General features: G+C 47.4%; 1 protein-coding gene across 1 annotated transcript; it reads right to left on the bottom strand.

Annotated features, from left to right (window-relative positions):
- Positions 1 to 3876: 3876 nt before the first annotated feature.
- On the bottom strand, positions 3877 to 17108 carry TEKT4 (tektin 4). The gene is made up of 6 exons (XM_083473802.1): positions 15302 to 17108; positions 14077 to 14147; positions 10083 to 10226; positions 8528 to 8750; positions 6722 to 6876; positions 3877 to 4231 (listed from the first exon to the last, which is right to left on the bottom strand). The coding sequence occupies exons 1-6, from the start codon at positions 15833 to 15835 to the stop codon at positions 4015 to 4017; spliced, it is 1344 nt and encodes a 447-aa protein (XP_083329928.1). The 5' UTR covers positions 15836 to 17108; the 3' UTR covers positions 3877 to 4014.
- Between the last annotated feature and the right edge of the window lie 4637 nt (positions 17109 to 21745).

Here is a 21745-nt window from a genome sequence, read left to right as displayed (position 1 = left end):
AGGCCCCACCTGCGCTACCCATTTAAAGGACTATGACATCACCGTAACCAGTCACAGCTTTCCTCCAAAGAATTCTGGGAACTATAGTTTGCTAAGGATGCTGTGAGTTGCTAAGAGACCCTCCTAGAGCTACAGTTCCAACAACAACAACAACAACAATAATAATAGTTCTATTATTTATACCCCGCCCATCTGGCTAAGTTTCCCCAGCCACTCTGGGCAGCTTCCAATCGAGTGTTAAAAACAATACAGCATTAAATATTAAAAACTTCCCTAAACAGGGCTGCCTTCAGATGTCTTTTAAAGATAAGATAGCTACTTATTTCCTTCACATCTGAAGGGCGCTTTAACCATCAATACTTCTTCCCAGGGAACTCTTGAGAATTGTAGTTCTGTGAGGGGGAATCAGGGTCTCCGAACAACTCCCAGCACCCTTAACAAACTACAGTTCCTGGGATTCTTTGAGGGAATTGATATGACACAGCTTTAAATGTATAGTGCAGAAGGGGCCTCAGAGACAGGTGGCATCACAAGGACAAAAATACTGGAAGGCCTCAGATGATGACCTAGGCAAGCCTTCCCTGACCGAGTGCCTTCAAGATGAACCAAAATTTCCATCAGCCCCAGGACACTATGGCCACATGGTCTACTCTTGGCACATCTGTGTGGGTTTTGTATTCCAAACATCTGAAGGGCCCCAGTTTGGCAAAGGCTGACCTAAGCAATCAGATGCTTCTATTTGGGAAATGTGTAATTACTAGGGATTTTAAAAGAGTGCTAATTGTACTTATTTCTCTGGGTGATGATTCACAGGTAGATTTTGTTGAATGTCACGCTTATCCATCATGGATCGTTAGAACTAAGGATCTACCCTGCAATTACTCCACATTATTTATTTTTTAAGGGAAAAAATACAACAAAGTTTCATAACTGCATTAATCTCCAGCAGGCGACTCAGCAATTAAGCCTGATAATCGCCTTCAATGGCATTTCAGCATTTAACCGACGTTGCCTTCAGATCTCGCACTGAAAATGCAAGCGCTTCCACAGCAGCCCGGCTGGATGTTTCTATGGCATGGACCAGGACGACACAAAGGGATCGATACTTGCAAAGATGCTATTACAAGGTCTTTTAGAGCCTGTGAAAAGATCCAGAGCTCAGACAGTTCTGATCGGTTCTTTTTTCAGGCAGGCCTATTGCTATTAGTAGCTCATCGCCAACATTCGAACGATTCTGCGATTAACCATCTTTTGTCCAAAGATCAATCTCTCTCTAACACCCCCCACAACCCATCTCTCCTGCAAGCACCACATTCCGCTTCTCGATAATGCCTTGTTTACAAATATTTATCAAGCCTCATGCCTGAATTCAGCCTCAAAGAAAGATGGGAAGGCATGCTGTGTCCGGAAGCCGCCTTCGGGCTTCAGGGAGCGCTGAAGTCAGAATGCAGGAACGAACATAGAGAGCTGGATTAAACCATTGATCCACTGGCAGCAATGGCTCTCTAGGGTTTCAAACAGGGAGTCTGTGCGACTCTGCAGTGTGGTGTAGTGGTTAAGAGTGGTGGACTCGTAATCTGGTGAACTGGGTTTGATTCCCTGCTCCTCCACATGCAGCTGCTGGGTGACCTTGGGCCAGTCACTCTTCTCTGAAGTCTCTCAGCCCCACTCACCTCACAGAGTGTTTGTTGTGGGGGAGGAAGGGAAAAGAGAATGTTAGCTGCTTTGAGGTTCCTTCGGGTAGTGATAAAGAGGGATATCAAATCCAAACTCTTCTTCTTCTGCAGCAGCAGCAGGAGACCATGTGGTAGTGCCACTCAAGCCTGTGGAAAACTGTTGCCTGCCGATGCATGCAAAGCAGATCAGGAAAAACAATACAGCTCTGAAGAGGGCAGGGCATCTTGGGCCTCATTAGAACAAAGCAGCGGCTTTTCTTGAGTAGGGCTGGGTGATATATCAACATATCGTCCACAGTGGCAGAGCATATGCCTGTGCTGCCCAGGGTGGGCATGCTCCCAAGGGGGGGCGCACTCCCAGGTGGCGGGGCGCAGAGGGTGCCCTCCCACGTGCCACAGTTCAGGGTAGGAGAGGGGCAGGGAAGCTGCTGCTCACTTTCCTCCTGCTCTCCGCAGCTGGGTCACACATGACCTGGCAACGGAGCTGCTGCGGCTGGGTGCCCCTCGCCACGGCTGAGGAGGGCTGCTGTCTGCCGCCGGGTCAGAAGAGCTGCTGCCACTGGGCGCGAGGTGTGCCGCCCACTCGCCTGCCATTTTGTCACCCCCCTCAGTCATGACACCCGGGGCGGACCGCACCCACCACACCCCTTCCTGTTGGGAGACATTTTGCACAGAAACATGTGTGTGTACCTTTAAGAAGTTTCTGGGTTAATTGGTTGCAGCTGGCCGTGGCTACAAAAGGAAAAAGCTGCATTTTGTACTCTGCCTGCAGGAATAACACCCACCAGAGTTTCTGTTTATTGTTTTGTAATAAAGTCTTTGTTTTAGTTTGGTTTTACACCTATGTCTCCTGGAGTCACAGTCTGTCCTCTGCCACCAGTTGAAAATCCCCCTCCACTACTTCCTACGCCTCTGATGGTCCAAAACCTCTTTGAAGTCCATATTGTGATACCGGTATCAGGTTTTGACCTGGCAATATATCATGAATCATGATGTTTGTTAGGGCTGGGCGATATATTATCCCAAACCCAGTTTCAAGTCCATCTCATGATACTGGTTTCGTAATTTTTGACCTGGCAATATATTGCGAATCGTGGTGTGTGCGGTGCAAAAATCACAATGTGGTGAAAACCATGAAACCAGCCAATGCCCCATCCTTATTTCAGACATTACATCGGTATATTGTGATGTTTAGCTGGTGATATATCACAGTGTTGAAAACCACAGGTATCGCCCGGCATAGGCGCCGACTCCATGGGGCTTCAGGGGGCTCGAGCCCCCTCAAAAAAATTTTGGGGGGGGCTCAGCCCCCCCAATAATCTCGGGCGGGCGCCCTTCCACCAGAGCGCCGCCGCCGTCCCCCGCCTCCTCCCCACCTGCTCGTTCGCCAGCCAGCCAGCCGCGCGCCCTAATCGGAGAGCCCCGGCCAAGGGAATCCCAGCCAAGGCACTGCCGGAAATCCCGCGAGAACAGGGGAATCCCGACTGGCCACACCTCCCAGCCAGCCAATCGGCTGGCTGGGGGGGGCGTGGCTTGCCCGATTTAGGGCCGGAGCCACTTTATTTGCATATTCATGAGCTTATTTATTATTCATGAGCTTTCCCGGCCCCCCCCCCAATATTTTTTCTAAGTCCGCGTCCCTGTCGCCCGGCCCTCTTCCTGAGCTCTCCCTTTCTCCAGGCCCGGAACAGATAATGAGTCAATTGCTCCCAAAACAGGTCAGCCAGGGCCCTCTCAAAGGCATTCAATTTACTCAGGTCTTCGCTGCTCCAACTGCTTCAGGTTCCTTTGTGCTTCCTCCACAGAAAGGAGGACCAGCACTCACTGATTTTATGGCCACCGGGTCAGTTTGTGACCAAGGTGAGATGGGAACACCAGAACATACCGGTAATAGGAAGCTCCCTTATGACAAGTCAGACTTCTTGGTCCATCTAGCTCAGCATTGTCCACACTGATTGACAGCAGCTCCTCGGGGTCTCAGGCAGGCAGCTTCTCCTGCGTGGAAGTGCCAGAGACCCAAACTGGGACCTCCTGCATGCAAACAGGTACTCTACCCTTCTCTTAAGGACGTAGCAGCTTGCACTCTTTGCCACAACACCGTGTTTTGAGGACACCACCACCCCTCCCCACGTTGGTGTTTATAAACCACCAAGTCTCCCAGATAAAAGGCTCCAGTCTCCAGGAGATAGCAGACAACAACTCCTGGCAAAATGTCTTCATTTTATTTCAACACAAACCAAAAACTGGGGGAGGGAAGAGAAGTTCACATTCCTATGCAACTGAATTTCTCGTCAGTCGAAGCAAGTGGGTCACTCTCCTCTACCGGAGGCAGCAATGGCTACTGATAGCCTGCTAGTCTAAGGATGGTAGGGTATCGCGATCGATGGGCCATGCATTTCTGCCTGTCAATAAAGATGCTGTTGGCCTTCACGGCAATCTCCTTCTCGAGATTCATCCGAGAGTCTTCGAGGTTGCGCAGTGCCTGCTCTGACTCCAGAAGCTTCTTCTTGAGAGCCTCAATGGATGCTGTCAGTTCTTCGATTTCGCTGACCAGCCTGGATAGTGGGAAACAGAGCAACGGATGTCAGAGGTGCAGCGTTTAATTTTCTTTTAAAGAAAAAAAGGTTGGGCTGGGGGAGCGGGTGGTCCAGCCTGCCTAGAAAAACCACACCATCCAACATTTATTTCACAAAATTATATGCTGCTTGACTGTCATAAAACCTCGATGCAGTTTTCAGAAAGAGTAAAACAAAAAAATTACAGTGAAGGCATCTGTCCACAGGCAGGGAGTTCCAAATTGAAGACGCTGCCACACTAAAAAAATAAAAAATCTATTTCCTACAAGTGCAGAATGAGTATTATGTGGTGCTTGTAACAGTGTCAGTTTCACAGATTGAAGCAGCTAAGTGGGCATATATGTGGATAATGCAATCTCTCTTTTTCTTTTCTTTTTTCCAGATCTGTTAATAATACTTCTATATATATATATATATTCACTTTTACACATCAAACAAAAAAACAAAACAATTATCCATCACCACAAAGAGAGGGGGGGAGGAAAGAAAACTTGATACATCAACAAATATTCTCCTAATATTGAAATAATAATCATCTTTTTCTGTCGACCAGACTTCCCATTTACTCCCCACCTCAAATTCTCATTGTTTATACACTGCCACAAGTTCTATTAAAGTTTGATCATCTTTGATCTGTCTTATCTTTTACATCATACTTAAGACTACTGCTGAAATTATTCAAAGGCTGCAACTGACCTTCAACTACAATTGTTATTTTTCAAATAAGTTTTAAAGACTTCCCATCTTGAAGTAAATACCTGTTTTGGTATGTTTTTTATTTTCTCTGACAAGCTATCTAGTTCCGCATATTCGGCCAATTTTTGAATCCATTCTGATCTCGACGGAACTTTGTCACTCTTCCAATTTGTCGCACTCTCACAGGTAAAGTGGCCCCAAGTTGTTAAGGGCTTTATATAGCAATAACAACAACTTGGACAGATAGTAAATGTCTGTCTCTATGCTAACGGGGTCTCACTCCTGTCAGCAATTGTGCCGCAGCATTCTAGGCTAGCAATAGTTTCTGGATCAAGCGCAAGGGACACCCCACATGAAAGTGCATTGGAGTAATCCAATCTCACATGAAAGAGGAATCCTCTTCATCCAAAGCAGGAGTTTCAGATCTAGACTGGTCAGCAGTTCTCCTTGCCTTCATTTGCATTTGCCTCTGGACTAAAACCAGGCTATATCGTTTATGGCTCATACAAAATCAATTTTGTAATACGGGGAATGAGAATTGCAAGCCATTTTTACATGTCTAGCGAACATCTTCTAAGGCGGAGGCCTATCTCTCCTTGGAGCCCGTTTCTAATTTAGAAGACCGGCAGGTGAAAAGGCATCAAGCAATTTCAGCCTTTTCTTCTCCCTTTTTCCCCCTCTCGCGTGTTTGTTTTGTACAAACATGTTGGTGACGGGAGACGTACAGTGTTGACAGTCCCCCTTCCCCACCGTCAAACATGTTTGCAAGGTGATAAATGCCCACTTTGTTACCTCTGCACTCAAGAGTTGTAGATAACCTTTCTGCTGTAATGACAGGCCGCAATTAGAAGCACTGGGGTGAAAAGATAGTGTATGTGTGTAGGTTTTTAAAGCATGTATTAGTAATATGTTGCAACTTGGAATCAATCTGTTCTGTACAATCCTGTACCCTAAGTACAGTGTACAGTCTGTCTCCTCGTCCCTCGAGTACCTTTCTGCAAGTGAGTCTGCTAACCAGAACTTAAGAGGAACTGTTAGAATTCTGTCTCACTCACACAAAACTACCACAAAGCACTTGTCTAAACACAGAGATAGGCCCATGCAGATCAGTTTCCTGGTAGCATCTATGCTGCTTATATAACCAGGTGTAGTGTGTATGTGTATCAAAGACCAGTTACTATTTCTTCAGCAGGGTCCCAACAAGGTCCCTGTCTCCAGTATCCTAGAACCACTCAAGCAGCATGAAAGGGGAGCTTTCTCATCCCCAAGAAGATGACTTTCTCCCCTTTTGTGCTGACAAGAGATATTGGTATCTGAAGAAGTGTGCATGCACACGAAAGCTCATACCAAGAACTAACTTAGTTGGTCTTTAAGGTGCTACTGGAAGGAATTTTTTTATTTAGTCAAAATATGTGTTAGTGTATTTTCTCTCCAAAAGAAGTGTTTTAAATGGGCTTCACACACCCCCTTTGATGTATATTTAAAGGCATTTTTCCAGAATTCGTGTTTAAATGCACATTTTCTCTGAAAATGGGACTTAAAATTCATATCACTCCCATATACGCATTTTTCTTGCAAAAAGGAATATTTAAGTTGCTGAGAATCATGTTACCACCTTCAGAGAAGTGCAAGATCTGCTGGGTAATTCTATTCCAACGTGCACATTAGGTTAGTGAAAATTAGGTTATTTCACAGAAAAACTAGCACAGATTTTTTTTAAAAAAAATCCCTCAAACCCCCCACCCCCCACCCCCAGGCTGGAACAACACTTACCTAAACTGGGCAGCATCTCTGCAGAGATCCACATTGGGCCTGAATGAACGGTCATAGAGCCTCGTCTGAGCTACCTTGAGTGGCGTTTCCTTGTCTTTAATAGCTTGCTTGAGAGCTTCAATGTTGTGCTCTTGATCGCCAATTTCCTTAAGAGTCTGTTTTAATATAATTAAAATAAATAATAATAATTTTATTGTTTTATACACCACCCATCTGGCTGCGTTTCCCCAGCCACCCCGGCGGCTTCCAGCACGTATGTAGAAAGGGGAGGGGGACACTTTGGGGCATATTTAGATTCCAAGTCTTTTATACACAAAGTACCATATTTTTCCGTGTATAACACGCCCCCGTGTACAAGACGACCCCTATTTTTTTGGGACTCCAAATTAAGGAAATGAGGGGGGGGTTGACAAGAGTTCTTGAGCTTTTTTGGGGGGGTTGCAGACAATCGCTCACCCGTCTGACTGCCGCTGCCAATCACACGCTGAAGCCGCTATTGGTATGCCCGCTCATCGCCAGCAGCCATAAATCGCCCAAAAAATTGCCACCACAGCAGCCAATCACCAGCAGGCCACCAATCACCCGCCCAAACACCGCTGACAATCTCCTGCTCGTGACGGACACCAATCGCCCAACCCCCCTCTGCATTATCTGTGTATAAGACAACCCCCTTGTCTTAAACACAGAGAAGTACGGTAAATCAGCTTGGAGTATCTTGTTATGCAAAGGGTGGTGTTGGTGACAAGTCAATGCTGGAGACAGAGTCAACGCTTCAATTAGAGAGGCTGTTCTGAAAACAAGGAAGATACCACAACCCTTCAAATGGAAACTAATTTGCAGGTGTAAAGTGCACTGGCTGTAGCTTTGTCCGCGGCCTGGTTCTCACCTAACACTAAACCACAGGTTGCCAACATCCCCACTACCACCTCCTATGATGCCCACTGGGGACCCCACCTCCCAGGAGAAATTTTGCTCAACTTGCCCAAACACTTATTTTCTTCCCTCCAATCTCCTGTGTTTCTCCTCATTTGAATCTCTCTTGAGGTGAATGCTGGATGGAGAGCAGGGGGGCATGTCAACTCTACCGTAGAACAATATGCTCGTGGCCGGAGAGCGTGACAAAGGAGGGGTGGAGCAATAAATATCAATTTTACCTTTGTACAGTAGGCTAGTTTCCACACACACACACACACACACACACACACACACACACTCCATCAAAGCAAGCAAGGGGCAATATGGGAGTTCAACGACACACATTCCAGCCAAGCAAAAACACTCAGGGAGGATGTGAAGCAGGCCCAGTGAGGGCCTGTGGCCTAGGGACAATTCTACGGCCCACACTGAGGCCTTAAGTTTCCTAGCCCTGCTTTATGGCATGCCTAGACTAGTGTCAAGGGCCAGCCTAGTCAGGTATCTGTCAAGTTGCCACTGTCAATGTCATACCCTCCAACAAGTTGAGTCCCGAAACCGGAACATGCGTCTGTTCTCCCATGAGAGATCACAGAGCCCAAAAGGACACACTTTTTCTAGGACTCAAAAACTCATGTTCTTGACACAAGATCGGGGGGCGCTGAATCGTGTGAGATCATGGCGGCCAAAATGGCTGTGCTCTCACAGGGGGAAACGGGATGTCCTCGTTTTTTCCCGGGACACTTGTAGGGTATGTCTCCCCCTGAAGAAGTAGATTCACTGAGGGAAGCCGCCTTGCTCAAGCAACGCCCCCCCAAACCCAGTGCTGATATTTGGAGTGGCCCAATCCAGGAAGCTTCTCCCGCTCTGGGCCATAGCAAGGGGGCCACGTACTTTCTTCAGGTGGTGCTCCAGTTTGTGCTTGGCATCCTCCAGCACCTCCAACTGCTGGGCGAAGGCGTCGTTCACCCGGTTGCACTGCATGCGGAGGTCCTCAGCTGTGTCGCGGAGGATGTTGTCGATCAGGGCACGGAGATTGATGGACGCCAGCTTCTCTCGCTCGGCCCGGTAGATGTTGTCGTGGCTGTGCTTGGCCCACGTCTCGGGCGTGGAAGCACTGTGGCATGGGCCCCGGGGAGGAGCGGCGAGGGCAGGAGGAGATGGGAAACAAAACGGTGAGCGTCACAACGCCCGCCATCTCCAAACGGGGCTAGGGGATGTTTTGTCAGACTGAGGGCCATGTTCTCCTCTTGTGGGGAGCGGGAATGCCACATGGCAGTGGTGGGCAGGGCCCAAAGCAAACGTGGGCAGAGGAAATGATGCAAACATTGCTTATGTATAGTAGGCTAGCTTCTACACAGATGTACGCACTGCTGTCTCTCCTCAGGTATCCTCAAGGTTCAAGGACACATTCCAGCCTGGCAAAAATCAGGGAGGCCTGAGGAGATTTCCAAAGGCCAGACAGAGAAGTTCAGAGGGTGGCATTTGGGCCCCACTCCTGGACTGCAAGTAAAAGATAAAAAAGTTAAAGGATCCCTGGACAGTTAAGTCCAGTCAAAGGTGACTATGGGGTTGTGGCACTCATCTCACTTTCAGGCCGAGGGAGCTGGTGTTTGTCCACAGACAGCTTTCTGGGTCATGTGGTCAGCAGGACTAAACCGCTTCTGGAGCAATGGAACACCGTGATGGAAGCCAGAGCACACGGAAATGCCATTTACCTTCCTGCCACAGCGGTACCTATTTATCTACTTGCACTGACATGCTTTCGAACTGCTAGGTTGGCAGGAGCTGGGACGGAGCAATGGGAGCTCACGGGGATTTGAACCGGCAACCTTCCGATCGGCAAGCCCAAGAGGCTCAGTGGTTTAGACCACAGCGCCACCTGCGTCCCATCTTTGGGACTGCATCTATCTGGACTGCATCTATGGGGCATTCACATTTAAGAGACTGTGTATGGTTCTGCTCACCTCATCAGGGATGGGGACGATGTGTTGGGTAAATTGTTGGACTTTGGGGAGACCCAGGTTCGAATCTCTACTCAAGCTGTGAAGGTCACTGAGCAGCCTTCATCCTGTAGAGGTTAGTCCATTGGGATGAGTGGGCCCAGCAACCTCGGCCTGCCTTTAGCCTGCCCCGCCCCCACCTTTCTTACTTGCAACCAGTTCAGTGGGGCAGCCCTCCCTATCAGCTTCCTCTATTGCTTCAATTCTGCCTTTGTACAACTCAGCAGAGGGGATAGTTACAAAACAAGAATTAGTTGGCTCTGCCTGTCATCAGCTTTGGCGCCACCTGCTGTTGGTCTCCTGGCCTTCCCTCCTACCAGTGGGCTCCAGCGGCCACTGCAAGTACCTCTCAACTATACAAATGATGACACCTAAGGGTGGGTACAATGGATTCCTTACTCTGTGCCGCCTTCCTTCCCAGGTGTAGGTGATCCAGAGGTTCTCACCTGTCCTCAAACCTTGATGTGCTTGGATGGAACTGGATGTTCGTGCTCTGGTTATTGTACCTCCCACATTTCTCGTCAATGTTGTAAGTTTCAACTTTGTCAGACCAGTCCATTTCACAGATCTCCTTGTGATCTCGATTTAATCTGCAGAATCAAACACCGCAAACCTCAGAACAGAGGGGGGCCTTGAAAGCACACCCCTTCCACACCATTCACCTTTGTTTTGTGGGCAAAATGCAACCTACACACCCAATTTTAGTCAGCCCAAGAAAACCTTGTGAAGCTCAGTTCCTCAGAGATTTGTGTTTCAGAGAGCAGCCCATCTAAATAGGTACTGAATACCTAACAGCAGCCTTGCCCAGCCTAGCATCCCTCCAGATGTTTCGGACTACAAATCCCATCAGCCCCAGACAGTGCTGCCGTGTTTAGGGTTACAACTCCCATCAGCACCAGCCAGCATGGCTGAGCTTCCAGAATTGTATTCCCATACCCTCCAATAACAGACCCAGAATTACGAAAGCCAATCCGATTGCTTTGATCCCCTGCCAGCGCCTCCAAGCTCAGGGAGGCGAATGAACCGGCCCTTGTCCAAAGTGGCAGTGGCAGATGCGAGGGAGCATCTCGTTGTCTCTCCATGGCTGCTGCTGCCACCCTCCTCCCTTGGGCAGCTTGTAGTGGTTGCTGGAGAGTGGGCAAGGAGGAGGAGAAGCTGCTGCCAGCAAGGCCCAGACCCACATAATGCATTGGCTCTGAGGGGCAGAACCAACCTAGGTAGGAAGAAAGGTGGAGCAGAGCGCAAGGAGTCTTGATTTTTTATATATATAAACTTTGTGCATCCGCATTTAATCTTGCCCCTTTCTAAAATTTATTTCTTGGTGTGTGTTCTTCTTTTTGCAATTCTACCAAAGAATAAAATAAGATGAAATGGAGATGAAAAGGTTTTCTCAGGATGGTGGATGACATATGTGCTGTGTCCCATTTGTGTTGCGTGCTGGTGGCCCTCACCCATCTTCTGATAGGAAATGCTCAGAGGAGGAACACAAAATGGAGGAGTTTGGATTTGATATCCTGCTTTATCACTCCCCTTCAGGAGTCTCAAAGCGGCTAACAGTCTCCTTTCCCTTCCTCCCCCACAACAAACACTGTGTGAGGTGAGTGGGGCTGAGAGACTTCAAAGAAGAGTGACTAGCCCAAGGTCACCCAGCAGCTGCATGTGGAGGAGCAGGGAATTGAACCCGGTTCACCAGATTATGAGTCCACTGCTCTTAACCACTACACCACACTAGCTGGTCAGTTGGGGAGGGAGTAAGAAATGCCCTTTTTTCATCCAAGGAATGTTGGAAGGGATGTATTCCCCAAGATATCTGCAGGACACCAGAATGGAGAAGGTTACCTAACAGCGAGAAAATGTTGGAGAGCCCTGAGATTTGCCTTCATACATACAGTACCTTATTTCAGGAGCACATGGTTTGACACCAGTTCTAGGAAAAACCCTTCCATTTAGATCCCCATGGGGGAAGTTGCTATTCACAGATAGATTTCACTGTTGGATTCGAATCCCAGTGAATATTCCTTCCATCTCTCCATATGACACCTGGTGGCAGTTCCAACCCAGAATGTACAACCCATCAGCCTTAACATTACGTTATGCAATACTGAGAACATTTCAGACTGAAATGCTCATCCAAGAGCAAAATCCATCCTTGACACACGCTCAAGTGAGTGCAATTAAAAGTAATTAGAACATAATTTGAGAAAGGCAAATCAAGTAATTCAGGGTACACATCAAGATCTCACTTTATATAAAAATTAGAGACAGTCATATTTGCCAAGAATGTTAGAAAGCCAGCCAGGCAGGTGCAAAATGAGGCAGAGTTTTTTTTATTCTGCCGACAAGGGGAACCTGTGACCCTCCTGGTGGCTAGACTACATCTCCCATCATCCCCAGCCATTGGCCAGGCTAGCTGAGCTGAAGGGAGCTGTAGTCCAACAACATCAGGAGGGCCAAAGGTTCCCTGCAGACTTATTTGCAAGGCAAATCCATACATTTGTGCTATGGGACAATGGCATTATGCAGCTTAGGAAACCAGAAACCTCCAATTCTGCTTCAAGTTTCTAGTTGTTTGCATTTTTCCAGGATGCCCAAAGGGGGAGCTGTGTTCTTTCCTCCTGCAGTGCTACACACAAGCTTCATACAGTGGTGCCTCGCAAGACGAAATTAATTCGTTCCCAGAATATTTTTTTTCAAAAAAAACCAACATGGCCCAATGGTCACAGAAAATCATAAAAATGCAGAAAAAACCACACAAGCTCCCAGATTCTTTCAAACCCCTCCTCAGCTGTTCCCCCAGCCACCCAGCACACAGAAATTCAAACCCAGAATTTTTTTCAAAAAAAAAAGCAACATGGCCCAATGGTCACAGAAAATCATAAAAATGCAGAAAAAACCACACAAGCTCCCAGATTCTTGCAAACCTCTCCCCAACACCAAGTCCTTGAATTCTAAACACCCCAACCCAAAATCCAAAACCCCCCAAAAAAGTTTTAAAAGTTTAACTTACCAAACAGCTGCAAAAGAAGTTTTGGAAAAGCTTCAAAAATTCAGCAAACTCTTTAAAAAGCTCAAAAAGGCCACCACACCGCGTGCAATGTGTTGCTCCTCGAAGTCAAGTCGCAACTGCACCTCTTCAAGCAATGCACCCTGGGTATTAACGGTTTTACGAAAAAGGAAACAAACTTGCAAGACATTTTCGTCTTGCGAAGAAAGCCCATAGGGAAATCCGTCTTGCGAAGCAACTCGAAAACGAAAAACTCTTTCGTCTTGCGAGTTTTTCGTCTTGCGAGGCACCACTGTATATATTTTACTGTAGTGTGAGAGGGACACAGGCTCTGCCGTGGATGTTACAAGCAAGCGTGGGGGACAGGAAGCTTCAATCATGGATGATATTCTTCCCCGAAACAATCCCTTTCCATATTATCCAAAGCAGTTCTGCAGCTTGCCTGTGTGTTCTCTTGTTTCTTAGTTCATAGTGCCATCTGGTGGCAACTATAAGAACACATTTTCCCTGTAAAAAGATATACAGTGTTTATTATAAAGGAAATCGAACATTAGGATGGGGCTAGTTTTGGCTCAGTTTGGTAGCCAACCAACTATGCTCTTACCATGAACTTATCCACAGCTCCAGAAGGAGGGGGACAAGGTCTTATGGCATTACACTAAGCTGAAGACCCCGGGGATGTAGGAACACAGCCAGCTCAGAAGGAACTGGGCTTTGTACACTTGATACCAGCATCCCTTAATTGTGAAATATCCCAGTATTTCACAGGCAGCCAAGGGGGATATGTACTCTGCACAACAGCCAGGCAGCTGCATTCTGCAACAGCTACAGCTACCAGGCTGCTTCCAAGGGCAGCTCCATGAAGACTAGATTGAAGCAGTCCAGACAGGAGGTTATTCATGCATGAATCCCTGAGGCAAGTCTACTGTGGTCCACTAAAAAGTCTCATGCCAATCAATGATGCAATGAACCATTAATCTCCTAGGACTCTGGTAACACGCAGATAGATTTGCCTTGTTATTATCATTGTTTTATCATCACAATCACAACCATTTGCAAAGCAGTTCGCACACTTATTACGTAGTTAATTAGTTCAATTCTACGCCCACCTTGCTTCTATGATGAATTGAAAGATGGTGTGTGTGTGTGTGTGTGTGTGTGTGTGTGTGTGTGTGTGTGTGTGTCATTTGGTCTCCCATCTAGACAGTGACCAGACTCAGAACTGCTTAGCTTCAGAATGCTGGCTGGACTGAGCATCACCAGGCTCTGCATAGGGGCACATGATACCAAAGTTACAAGACATCAGTTCACACATACCACCCTCTGCAGAGCATAATGCTTTGATTTTCCTCCCGATTGATCACATGTTACACCAGGACTAGGTTCAAGAGTGAGTTAGAACACCAGCAACCCGCAACAGTGGAAAGGGATCTTACTGTATCTGGTTAATAGCTTGCTTCAGAGTTCGTTTCAGTAGCTCCTGGATGTTTCTGATGAGCTCAGCTTCCTAGATAAAAGCAGTAGAGAGATTAGCAGCTGGCTGGGGCTGCTGGGAGTTGTAGTCCAAATCATCTGGAAGGCACCAGGTTGGGGGAGGCTGTCTTATAGGAACTGCCCAATCTTCTTCTCTGGGTGCCCCAAACTTCCAAAGGTTATGCAATAGCCATTCCAGTTTGGGCCTTCAGTGCCCTCCTCCCAAACAGGCATCAACGTGAGTGTCTTTTAGATATCATATTAAGGCTATTATATTCTCCGAAGCTGAACTGTGCTTCTTCTGTTTTTCACTTGTTTTGTATGGAGAAATAAGGTGCATTCAGCCACAGGAAATAATTGCATTAGTTTTCCTGATTATAACACTAGCCCTTCTGTCCCATTTCCTAATGTTCCTTCCACCCTGCAGTGACGGCTGTGTGATGGAACTGTGGCTTTTTGCCCAATATGCCAGCATTTTGCACCAAATTTCGTTCACACCAGTGGGAGTAGTGTGGCACAATAAATGTCATTGACAAGATTGGTGCTCATGCCTCCATCTCTACCCGCCCCCCAGAGGACAAAAGCACTTCAGGAGTGGCAACAGGGCCTGCCCTAAACCACAACCCTTGTGACATGCCCCCCCCCCAAGCCCTGGACCAACCTGGCAGTGGGCCAGATAACATGCGGATCTGGGGATGGGGGGGGTCACTTCACTTCCGGACACAGTGCTTCCCATAGACAAGTTTTAAATGATTGCAAATATACACGATGGTCTCGTATTTGACTGGCAGCATCTCTCTAGGGTTTCAGGCAGGGAATCTCTCCCAGCCTCACCTGGAGATGCCAAGGACTGAACCTGGGACTTTTTAAAGCTTTGGCTGCTTCCTGTTAGGGACATGGGATATATAACCTTACATCGAGTCAGACCATCAGTCCATCTAGCTTAGTGTTGTTTCCACTGACTGGTAGCCGTTCTCCAGGGGTTCAAACAGGAAGCCTACCTTTTTGAAGATGCAAAGCAGGTGCTCTTCAGCTGAGCTGTGACGCTTCCCCAAAAGAAATAAGGCCACAACAACATTGCCCCTTGAGAGCCAGTGTGGTGTAGTGCTTAGAGTGATCACAGGGGCCAGATCAGGGGGAAGCGGTCCTTCATGTCCTGAGCCCAGAATGAATAAGGAAATATCCTACCTTGAGCAACTCCACCTCCACCTGGTCCCTCACCAGATCAGGAGGCTGCCGGCGCTCACGGCACTGCAGGTTGTCTGTGGCGATGCTGTACGGGATCTCAGTAGCGTCGAGGGCCCTCTCCAGGCGCAGCTTCTGGGCTGCCAGCAGGTTCGTCTCCTCCGTGAGGTCCTCAATCTCCCTCTGGAGCTCTGACTTCCAGAAGTGGATGTCCTGGAGGCGTTCGCCTACCTTAACGGTGGAGTCCTCCTGGGTGCGCTGGGCCAGCTCTGCCGTGAAGGCGGCCACGTTCTGGGACTCGAGACGGACTCGCTCGGAGTGGTCGCGGTCAGCAAAGGCCTCATGGTACCGGCTGTAGTTGTGCTGGTGCCATTCCTCAGGCAGGTACTTGGCCGTGCGGAAGCCAGCAGTGGCCAAACCACTGGAGGAATCAGGGCCAGTGTTCAGCGCTGGCTCGTAGACCTTCATGGGCAGCTCGCAAACAGGGATGGTCTGAGGAGCCGGCTCCTTGGTCAGGAGGATACCAGGGTGAGACATGGTGCCAGTAGCTCTTCAGGCCTACCACGGGTCCAAGAGAACGCCACAAAGAGGATTCCCCCAGCCAGGAAAGTCTCCAGGCTCACTGGGGATGCTCACCTACTACGAGAAAACTGCAAAGCCTTGCTGAGGCTCCGTGTTGTCCTGTTGCCCCTGGTGACGCCTGAAGCCAATGAGCCACGTGGGGAATGTTCCATTAAGCCTGACACGGCCTCTTGTCGCCTAGGGAGACTGCAGCGAGCCAATGGGGCGACAGGGCTGGGAATATCATTTGCAAAAGGAAGGATTCTGGAGCTGAGCCCCCAGTGCACTAATCAATGTGGCTACAAATTGCCCTGTTAGTAAAATCAAAAATATAGCAGCATCATAATCATTTCAGCTTTGTTTTTCCTTGTGCTCTAATTACAATGGGGCTTCCCACTGTTGTCCTCAATTGCTTTGCAATTGTTTTAGTCAATTTTTTGTTATTGCTTAATTACATCTTACAAAACCCTCCCCCTGGAATTAATTTTAATCAAAGGGCAGTATTTTAAAAAATAGATCTCATCTCAAGGCTCTGAACTCACAGGAGATCTTAGGCAAGCAGTGGGGAAACTTTCTCAACCTAGACCCTTCTGAGGGGCACGTGTCAGTGGCAAAAAAAAAAAAGGTGAAGCATCGGCTCATAGAATCAGAGCTGGACATCAAGTGGGCAGCAGCTGTAGCACATGATGAAACTGAGGTGGGGAAAACAAAGCTGTCATAGTTTATGGCTGTCTCAGGGCCTAGAAACATCAAGCCCAGAGTCAGATGTGTTCCTCCAGGCCCCTTTATCTGTCTCCTGGGAGGTATAGGCCACATCCCTCATGGCTTTGCCTGGCTGCACTATGCCACTGAAATGTAAGGAAACCCTTGCTTGCATGCATCAAATGAGTTGCCCCCACTTTTAGCTCCAGCCACCCCCTCCACTGCCATGTGGCTCCCACCACAAGGGAATGTGGATTTGGGGCTGGAAAGGGCCCCCCACCTCTATTGTAGTGTAACTGATGGAGGCACCTCTGTCCGTTTCCACTGCTCTCACTTGAAAAGTACATGAATTTACAAAACGTGTGCCAATTATCTGTACAGGATCCTAGTCAACCCATAAAATTGGATTTATTGTTTGGGGGGTGGGGAGAGGACATTTGAAAGAGAAAATTCATCAAGTCCGATAGGGAGAACAACCTAAGCATCAAATGTCACTAAATCCAATATTGAACAACTTTCAAAAACAGACACATCCATTAAATTGGAAACTTAGTTACCGTGGTGCCCCGCAAGACGAATGCCTCGCAAGACAAAAAAACTCGCTAGACGAAAGGGTTTTGCAGTTTTTGAGCTGCTTCGCAAGACGAATTTCCCTATGGGCTTGCTTCGCAAGACGAAAACGTCTTGCGTTTTTTGCAAGTTTGTTTCCTTTTTCTTAACACCGTTAATACAGTTGTGACTTGACTTTGAGGAGCAACTCATAGAACGTGGTGTGGTAGCCTTTTTTGAGGTTTTTGGTGGTTTTTGAAGCTTTTCCAAAACTTTTCCGACACCGTGCTTCGCAAGACGAAAAATTCGCTAGACGAAAAAACTCACGGAACTAATTAATTTCGTCTTGCGAGGCACCACTGTATTGAACTATATTAAGTGCTTTCCTGTGCAAAGCAAAATAGTTTGTTCGGGGATCTGCTGGAGGCACAGCAATCTTCAAGCAGTCCAAGGAAGGTTTAAAAATGGAGATTGCTGGTCTATATCAGACCAGCTTTCCAGGGAACAGGTCTTCTTTGTTTTAGACCAGCATTTAGCTGGAAATGCAAGGGACTGGACAGGAGACCTGCCTGCAATACAGGTGGCTCTACCACTGATTGATGAGACCATTGCAGTCGGACCACTGGTCCAAACTCAGTGCTATCCAGTGAGAGTTGTTCTGCAGGATTTCCGGCAGAGGTCCTTCACAGCCCTCTCTGGAGATGCCATGGGTTAGAAGGTACCAGGTACCTTCTGCTTGCAAAGCAGGGCGCTACCAAGATAAGGCTCTTCTCCAGGGAACAAGTTTGGTATTTTTGTTTTAATGCAAAGGGTTTTGTTTATTCACAACTTCCATTTCAAGTAGCAAATGAAACAACTTGTTGCACCAGACCAAGTACTTCCAGCTAACATTTGTAGGATAAATGGTATCAGAAGAGTCCTAGTTAATGTATTTTGACAGCTGCCCACAAGGTGGTGCTTGAAATACAAATCCTATCAACACAAATGGCTGCTTTTTGGACTTTTTGCTCCCATCAGTCCCAGTATGCACAGCAGCATATTCCTCCAGCTGATGGGAGTTGTAGTAAACCATCTTGGAGAATACAAGTCCCCTTTTTTGGGCAGTCTGCAGGTAAACACAATTGTCTGGCCAAGTGGTGAGAATTTGCAGGCCAGTTTGGGATTTATAAAGAGGAGTGAAGATAGTTATTTCCACCCCTACTTGGAGATGTCTGTCAAGGATTACTCATGTCAGCTTAGCTGACAACTCTAACCTCCCCTACGGCTTTTTGAGTTCTACAACTCTACTGGCACAATAGCTGGGGGTAACTGGGAGGATTGGAATGGACTATTACAATGCGCTCTCGGTGGAGCTGGCCTTGCAAATGATGTGAAAACTTCAAGGGGTTCAAAAGGCAGCTGCCACAAATATAATCCATTTAAAACAGCTGCATTGCTTGCCAGTTCATTTCCAGGTCTAATTCAAGTTGCTCAGGTTAGTGTTTAAAGTCGTAAAAGTCTTAAGCCTCAACTACCTCCTTCCCTACAGACTATTTCAGGTGTTAAGATGATCAGGGTGGGAGACTAGTTTCACCACCCTCAGCTCAGGCTGTATGGCTCCAGAGTGCCTTCTCTGTGGCAGCCCCTAAATTGTGCATTGTCTGAAAGCTGTCGTGATGCATCTCCCTACGTAGATGCATCTAGCAACATCACGACAGCTTTCAGACAATGCTGACAGCAAGTCTCTTTACCTTGGCCTTTGCCACCCAAGATGTAAGTCTACCTTTATGTGACTGCGTGTTTTGTAATTGCAAATTTTTAAAGCTGTTTTTAAGGTTGTACTGCAAGAGTTTGTAACCCACCCTGGGATCTTAAGAGTAAAGTGCAGGTAATAAACTAAACAGTAATAATTCCTGTTTGAATGGGCTAGCACACTGCCTGCAGCCCCAGTGGTAACAGCAGAGTGGCTCAGCACCAATGTGACTTTGTGGGTCTAATGACCCCCTCAAATGCCAGGAGAAGGGGCATCACATAGAGGGATCCCATTTCTGGCTTTGCAGGGTGGACTAAAGGGGACATGAATTCCTTTTGTGTTCTTAAGTCCGGACAGACAAATCAATTCACTTTTTTGGAGAAAAGGAGAAGGGACAGTAAGTCAGATTCCTTGGAATCTGGGAAAGGGCTCCAGCTCAAGGGTCAAGCATGAGCTGCCTGCAGCAGGTCCAGCCATCTCCAGGAAGCTGCCTTATACCAAGGCAGGCTATTTGTCAATCTCGCTCAGAACCATTTACACTGAGTGGTTGCAGCTCTCTAGGGTTTCAGGCTGAAGTCTTCTCTCAGCCTTACTTGGAGAAACCTGGGATTGAACCAGAGAACCTTCTGCATGCAAAGCAGATGCTCTATTACTGAGCAATGGCTCTTTGCTGCAGCTGGGAAAGGACACACCCCCCCACACACACACAATCTCAAAAACCCTGGCAAACTGCAGTAGACTATAGAGATTATGAACCTGTGGCCCTCTGGATGCTGCACTAACTCTAAAAACCCCAGGCAGCACAGCCAACATGTCTTGGTAGTTCATCTGGATGGCTACAGATTCCCCATCACAGGTATAGGCAATACTGAGCTGAATGAACCAATGGTCTGACTCCGTACGAAACAACTTCCTACACTCCTGCAAGAAAAATGGGGGTGGGGGTGGTGTTGATTTAGGTCACAAATGACACACAGGCAGTATAGCAGTCTGGAGTTGCTGAGCCAATTCATGGGTTTTCTCTTGCATACATTTGCACTGAACCAGTGAATGAGTGATTAAGATTAGAAGCAGTTGCTGACCCAGAAGTATTACTTTAGGACATAATCCACACTTTGGCCAAATACAAGGCTAGTTGTATGTAATACTTGCCCGGAAACACAGAGTATGTTTACTCGGCATGAACACAGGACCCCCAGCAGCTGGGCTTAATCTTTAATAAAAAGTTTTTTTAAAAAAAAGTTTCCCTTGTGAAGGCATTCTTAAAATCATGCAACCAATGGCAGCTGGTCTTGGAAACCAGAGAGGTGGCCATCCAAGTAAGTCTGGTAGGAGCATGGGGGCCGGACTAGAACACTACATGTATTCTTAGTGCAGAAATACCTTTTCTTGGTGCAGAAATATCTTCAGCATGGAGGCTACCCAGTGCTGATGACTTTGCTGTAATTTGGTGGAAGGAAATGGAGGTCCGTGTGCAACTGTGTCAAGAGCGATTCTGAATTCCACACCCATGTACTATAATGCCACACGTGGCCTAGCAAAACCTGGGTTCAAATCCCTAGTCCTGAAATTCACCCAGAGGCCATGGGCATGTCAACTCTTGCTCCAAACCTCACAGGGTAGCTTTGAGGGAAAAGCCACCACATACACAGGCCTGGGCTCAGGTAGAAGTCTACAACTTGCTCAGAGAAGTCTACAACCAAATGTGAGAACTGTCACAATCAATTATCAAGAACAAAAGGTTACCCATTTTAGAAGGAATCCCCTCCCACACACACACCGGATCAGATTTGACAGGGACTTGGTTTCCCCTCCATTCTGCCTATTTTATGGTTTGGGCCAATGGCACTGCCTGTACATTCAACACAGAGGGCTCTGTTACCCAAGTTGATCTGTGTTTGTGCATCCTACAAGTGAGATGAACTCTCTATCAGGGATGGAGAATCTCCAGTCCGCACAACAGGCGAATGTTGGCCCACAAGCCCGTTTCCCCCCAAACTACAACCACCTGTCAATCAGCCATCACTAGGTGAAGCAGATCCCTCCCCGCACTCAGTGGGTGGGACTAACCATCTCACTCGCCTATCATCATTATGCCACATTACTGACAGGTGGGTAGCTCTGCACACTGGTAAAAGTTGACCTGTAGGGTGAGAACACAGATCTGGCCATCTGGGCCTGAAAGGCTTCCTTCTCCTTTAACAACAGGGACTTTTACACCTGTGCATCTCAAACTATCTGATGTGGCAGAGTGGCACTCCCCACCAGTCAATGTGCCAGATTTTGTCCTTGAAGTGTCCCACCCAACTGTGTTGTGGTGGAGTCACTGTGGACCAGCAGCTGGTGGCTCATGGTCTGTGAACCACTGCTTCTGGGAAGCAGTGTTTTATACCATCCCTTTATAGCTCACTTTCTTCTCATTCCACGAAACTTCTGCTACTTTTACGAAGCAGAGAAAGGATGCGCCGTTACAAAGCAATTCAATCCCAGCCTCTGGGCAGGCAGCTTCAGGAGTGCTATTATATTCACAGACTCAGCGCACAAACAAACGTCTGAAAACAGGCAGTAACTGTCCTGCATAACACACACACAGTATGTTAAAACAATGGTGGCAATAACGTACATAAAAATGTAATATAAAGTTGGATCATTTAGTCCCTCTAGTGTGGGGTGGGTGGAGAACATTATCCATGTTAGCATTACGGTAGCAACTAACATGGGTAATGTTAGTTAATCCAGCCCTGGAACCACTTTCCTTATGGGCTGTCTTCCAGGAGCCACAGGCCAGTAGTGGGTCAGGCCAGAGGCCAAATTTTTACCTTTGTACAATAGGCTAGTTTCTACAGACATACCTACCTTTCTTTTTCTCTTCCATCCAGCCAAGCAAAGATCATTATCAGAAT

The sequence above is a fragment of the Podarcis liolepis genome, assembly GCF_965112155.1.
Source record: "Podarcis liolepis genome assembly, chromosome: 14".
NCBI classification, from domain to species: domain Eukaryota; kingdom Metazoa; phylum Chordata; class Lepidosauria; order Squamata; family Lacertidae; genus Podarcis; species Podarcis liolepis.
The sequence above is the reverse complement of the archived record's forward strand: the minus strand, read 5'-3'. Positions and strand labels throughout refer to the sequence as shown.

Excerpts from the sequence above, each read along its gene's own strand:
- TEKT4 (XM_083473802.1), bottom strand. The coding sequence starts at position 15,835 with ATGTCTCACCCTGGTATCCTCCTGACCAAGGAGCCGGCTCCTCAGACC. Across the intron at positions 8,751-10,082 it reads ACATCAAGGTTTGAGGACAG|TGCTTCCACGCCCGAGACGT; the intron begins GTGAGAACCTCT and ends CCCATGCCACAG. Across the intron at positions 6,877-8,527 it reads TGGAGCACCACCTGAAGAAA|ACTCTTAAGGAAATTGGCGA; the intron begins GTACGTGGCCCC and ends ATATTAAAACAG.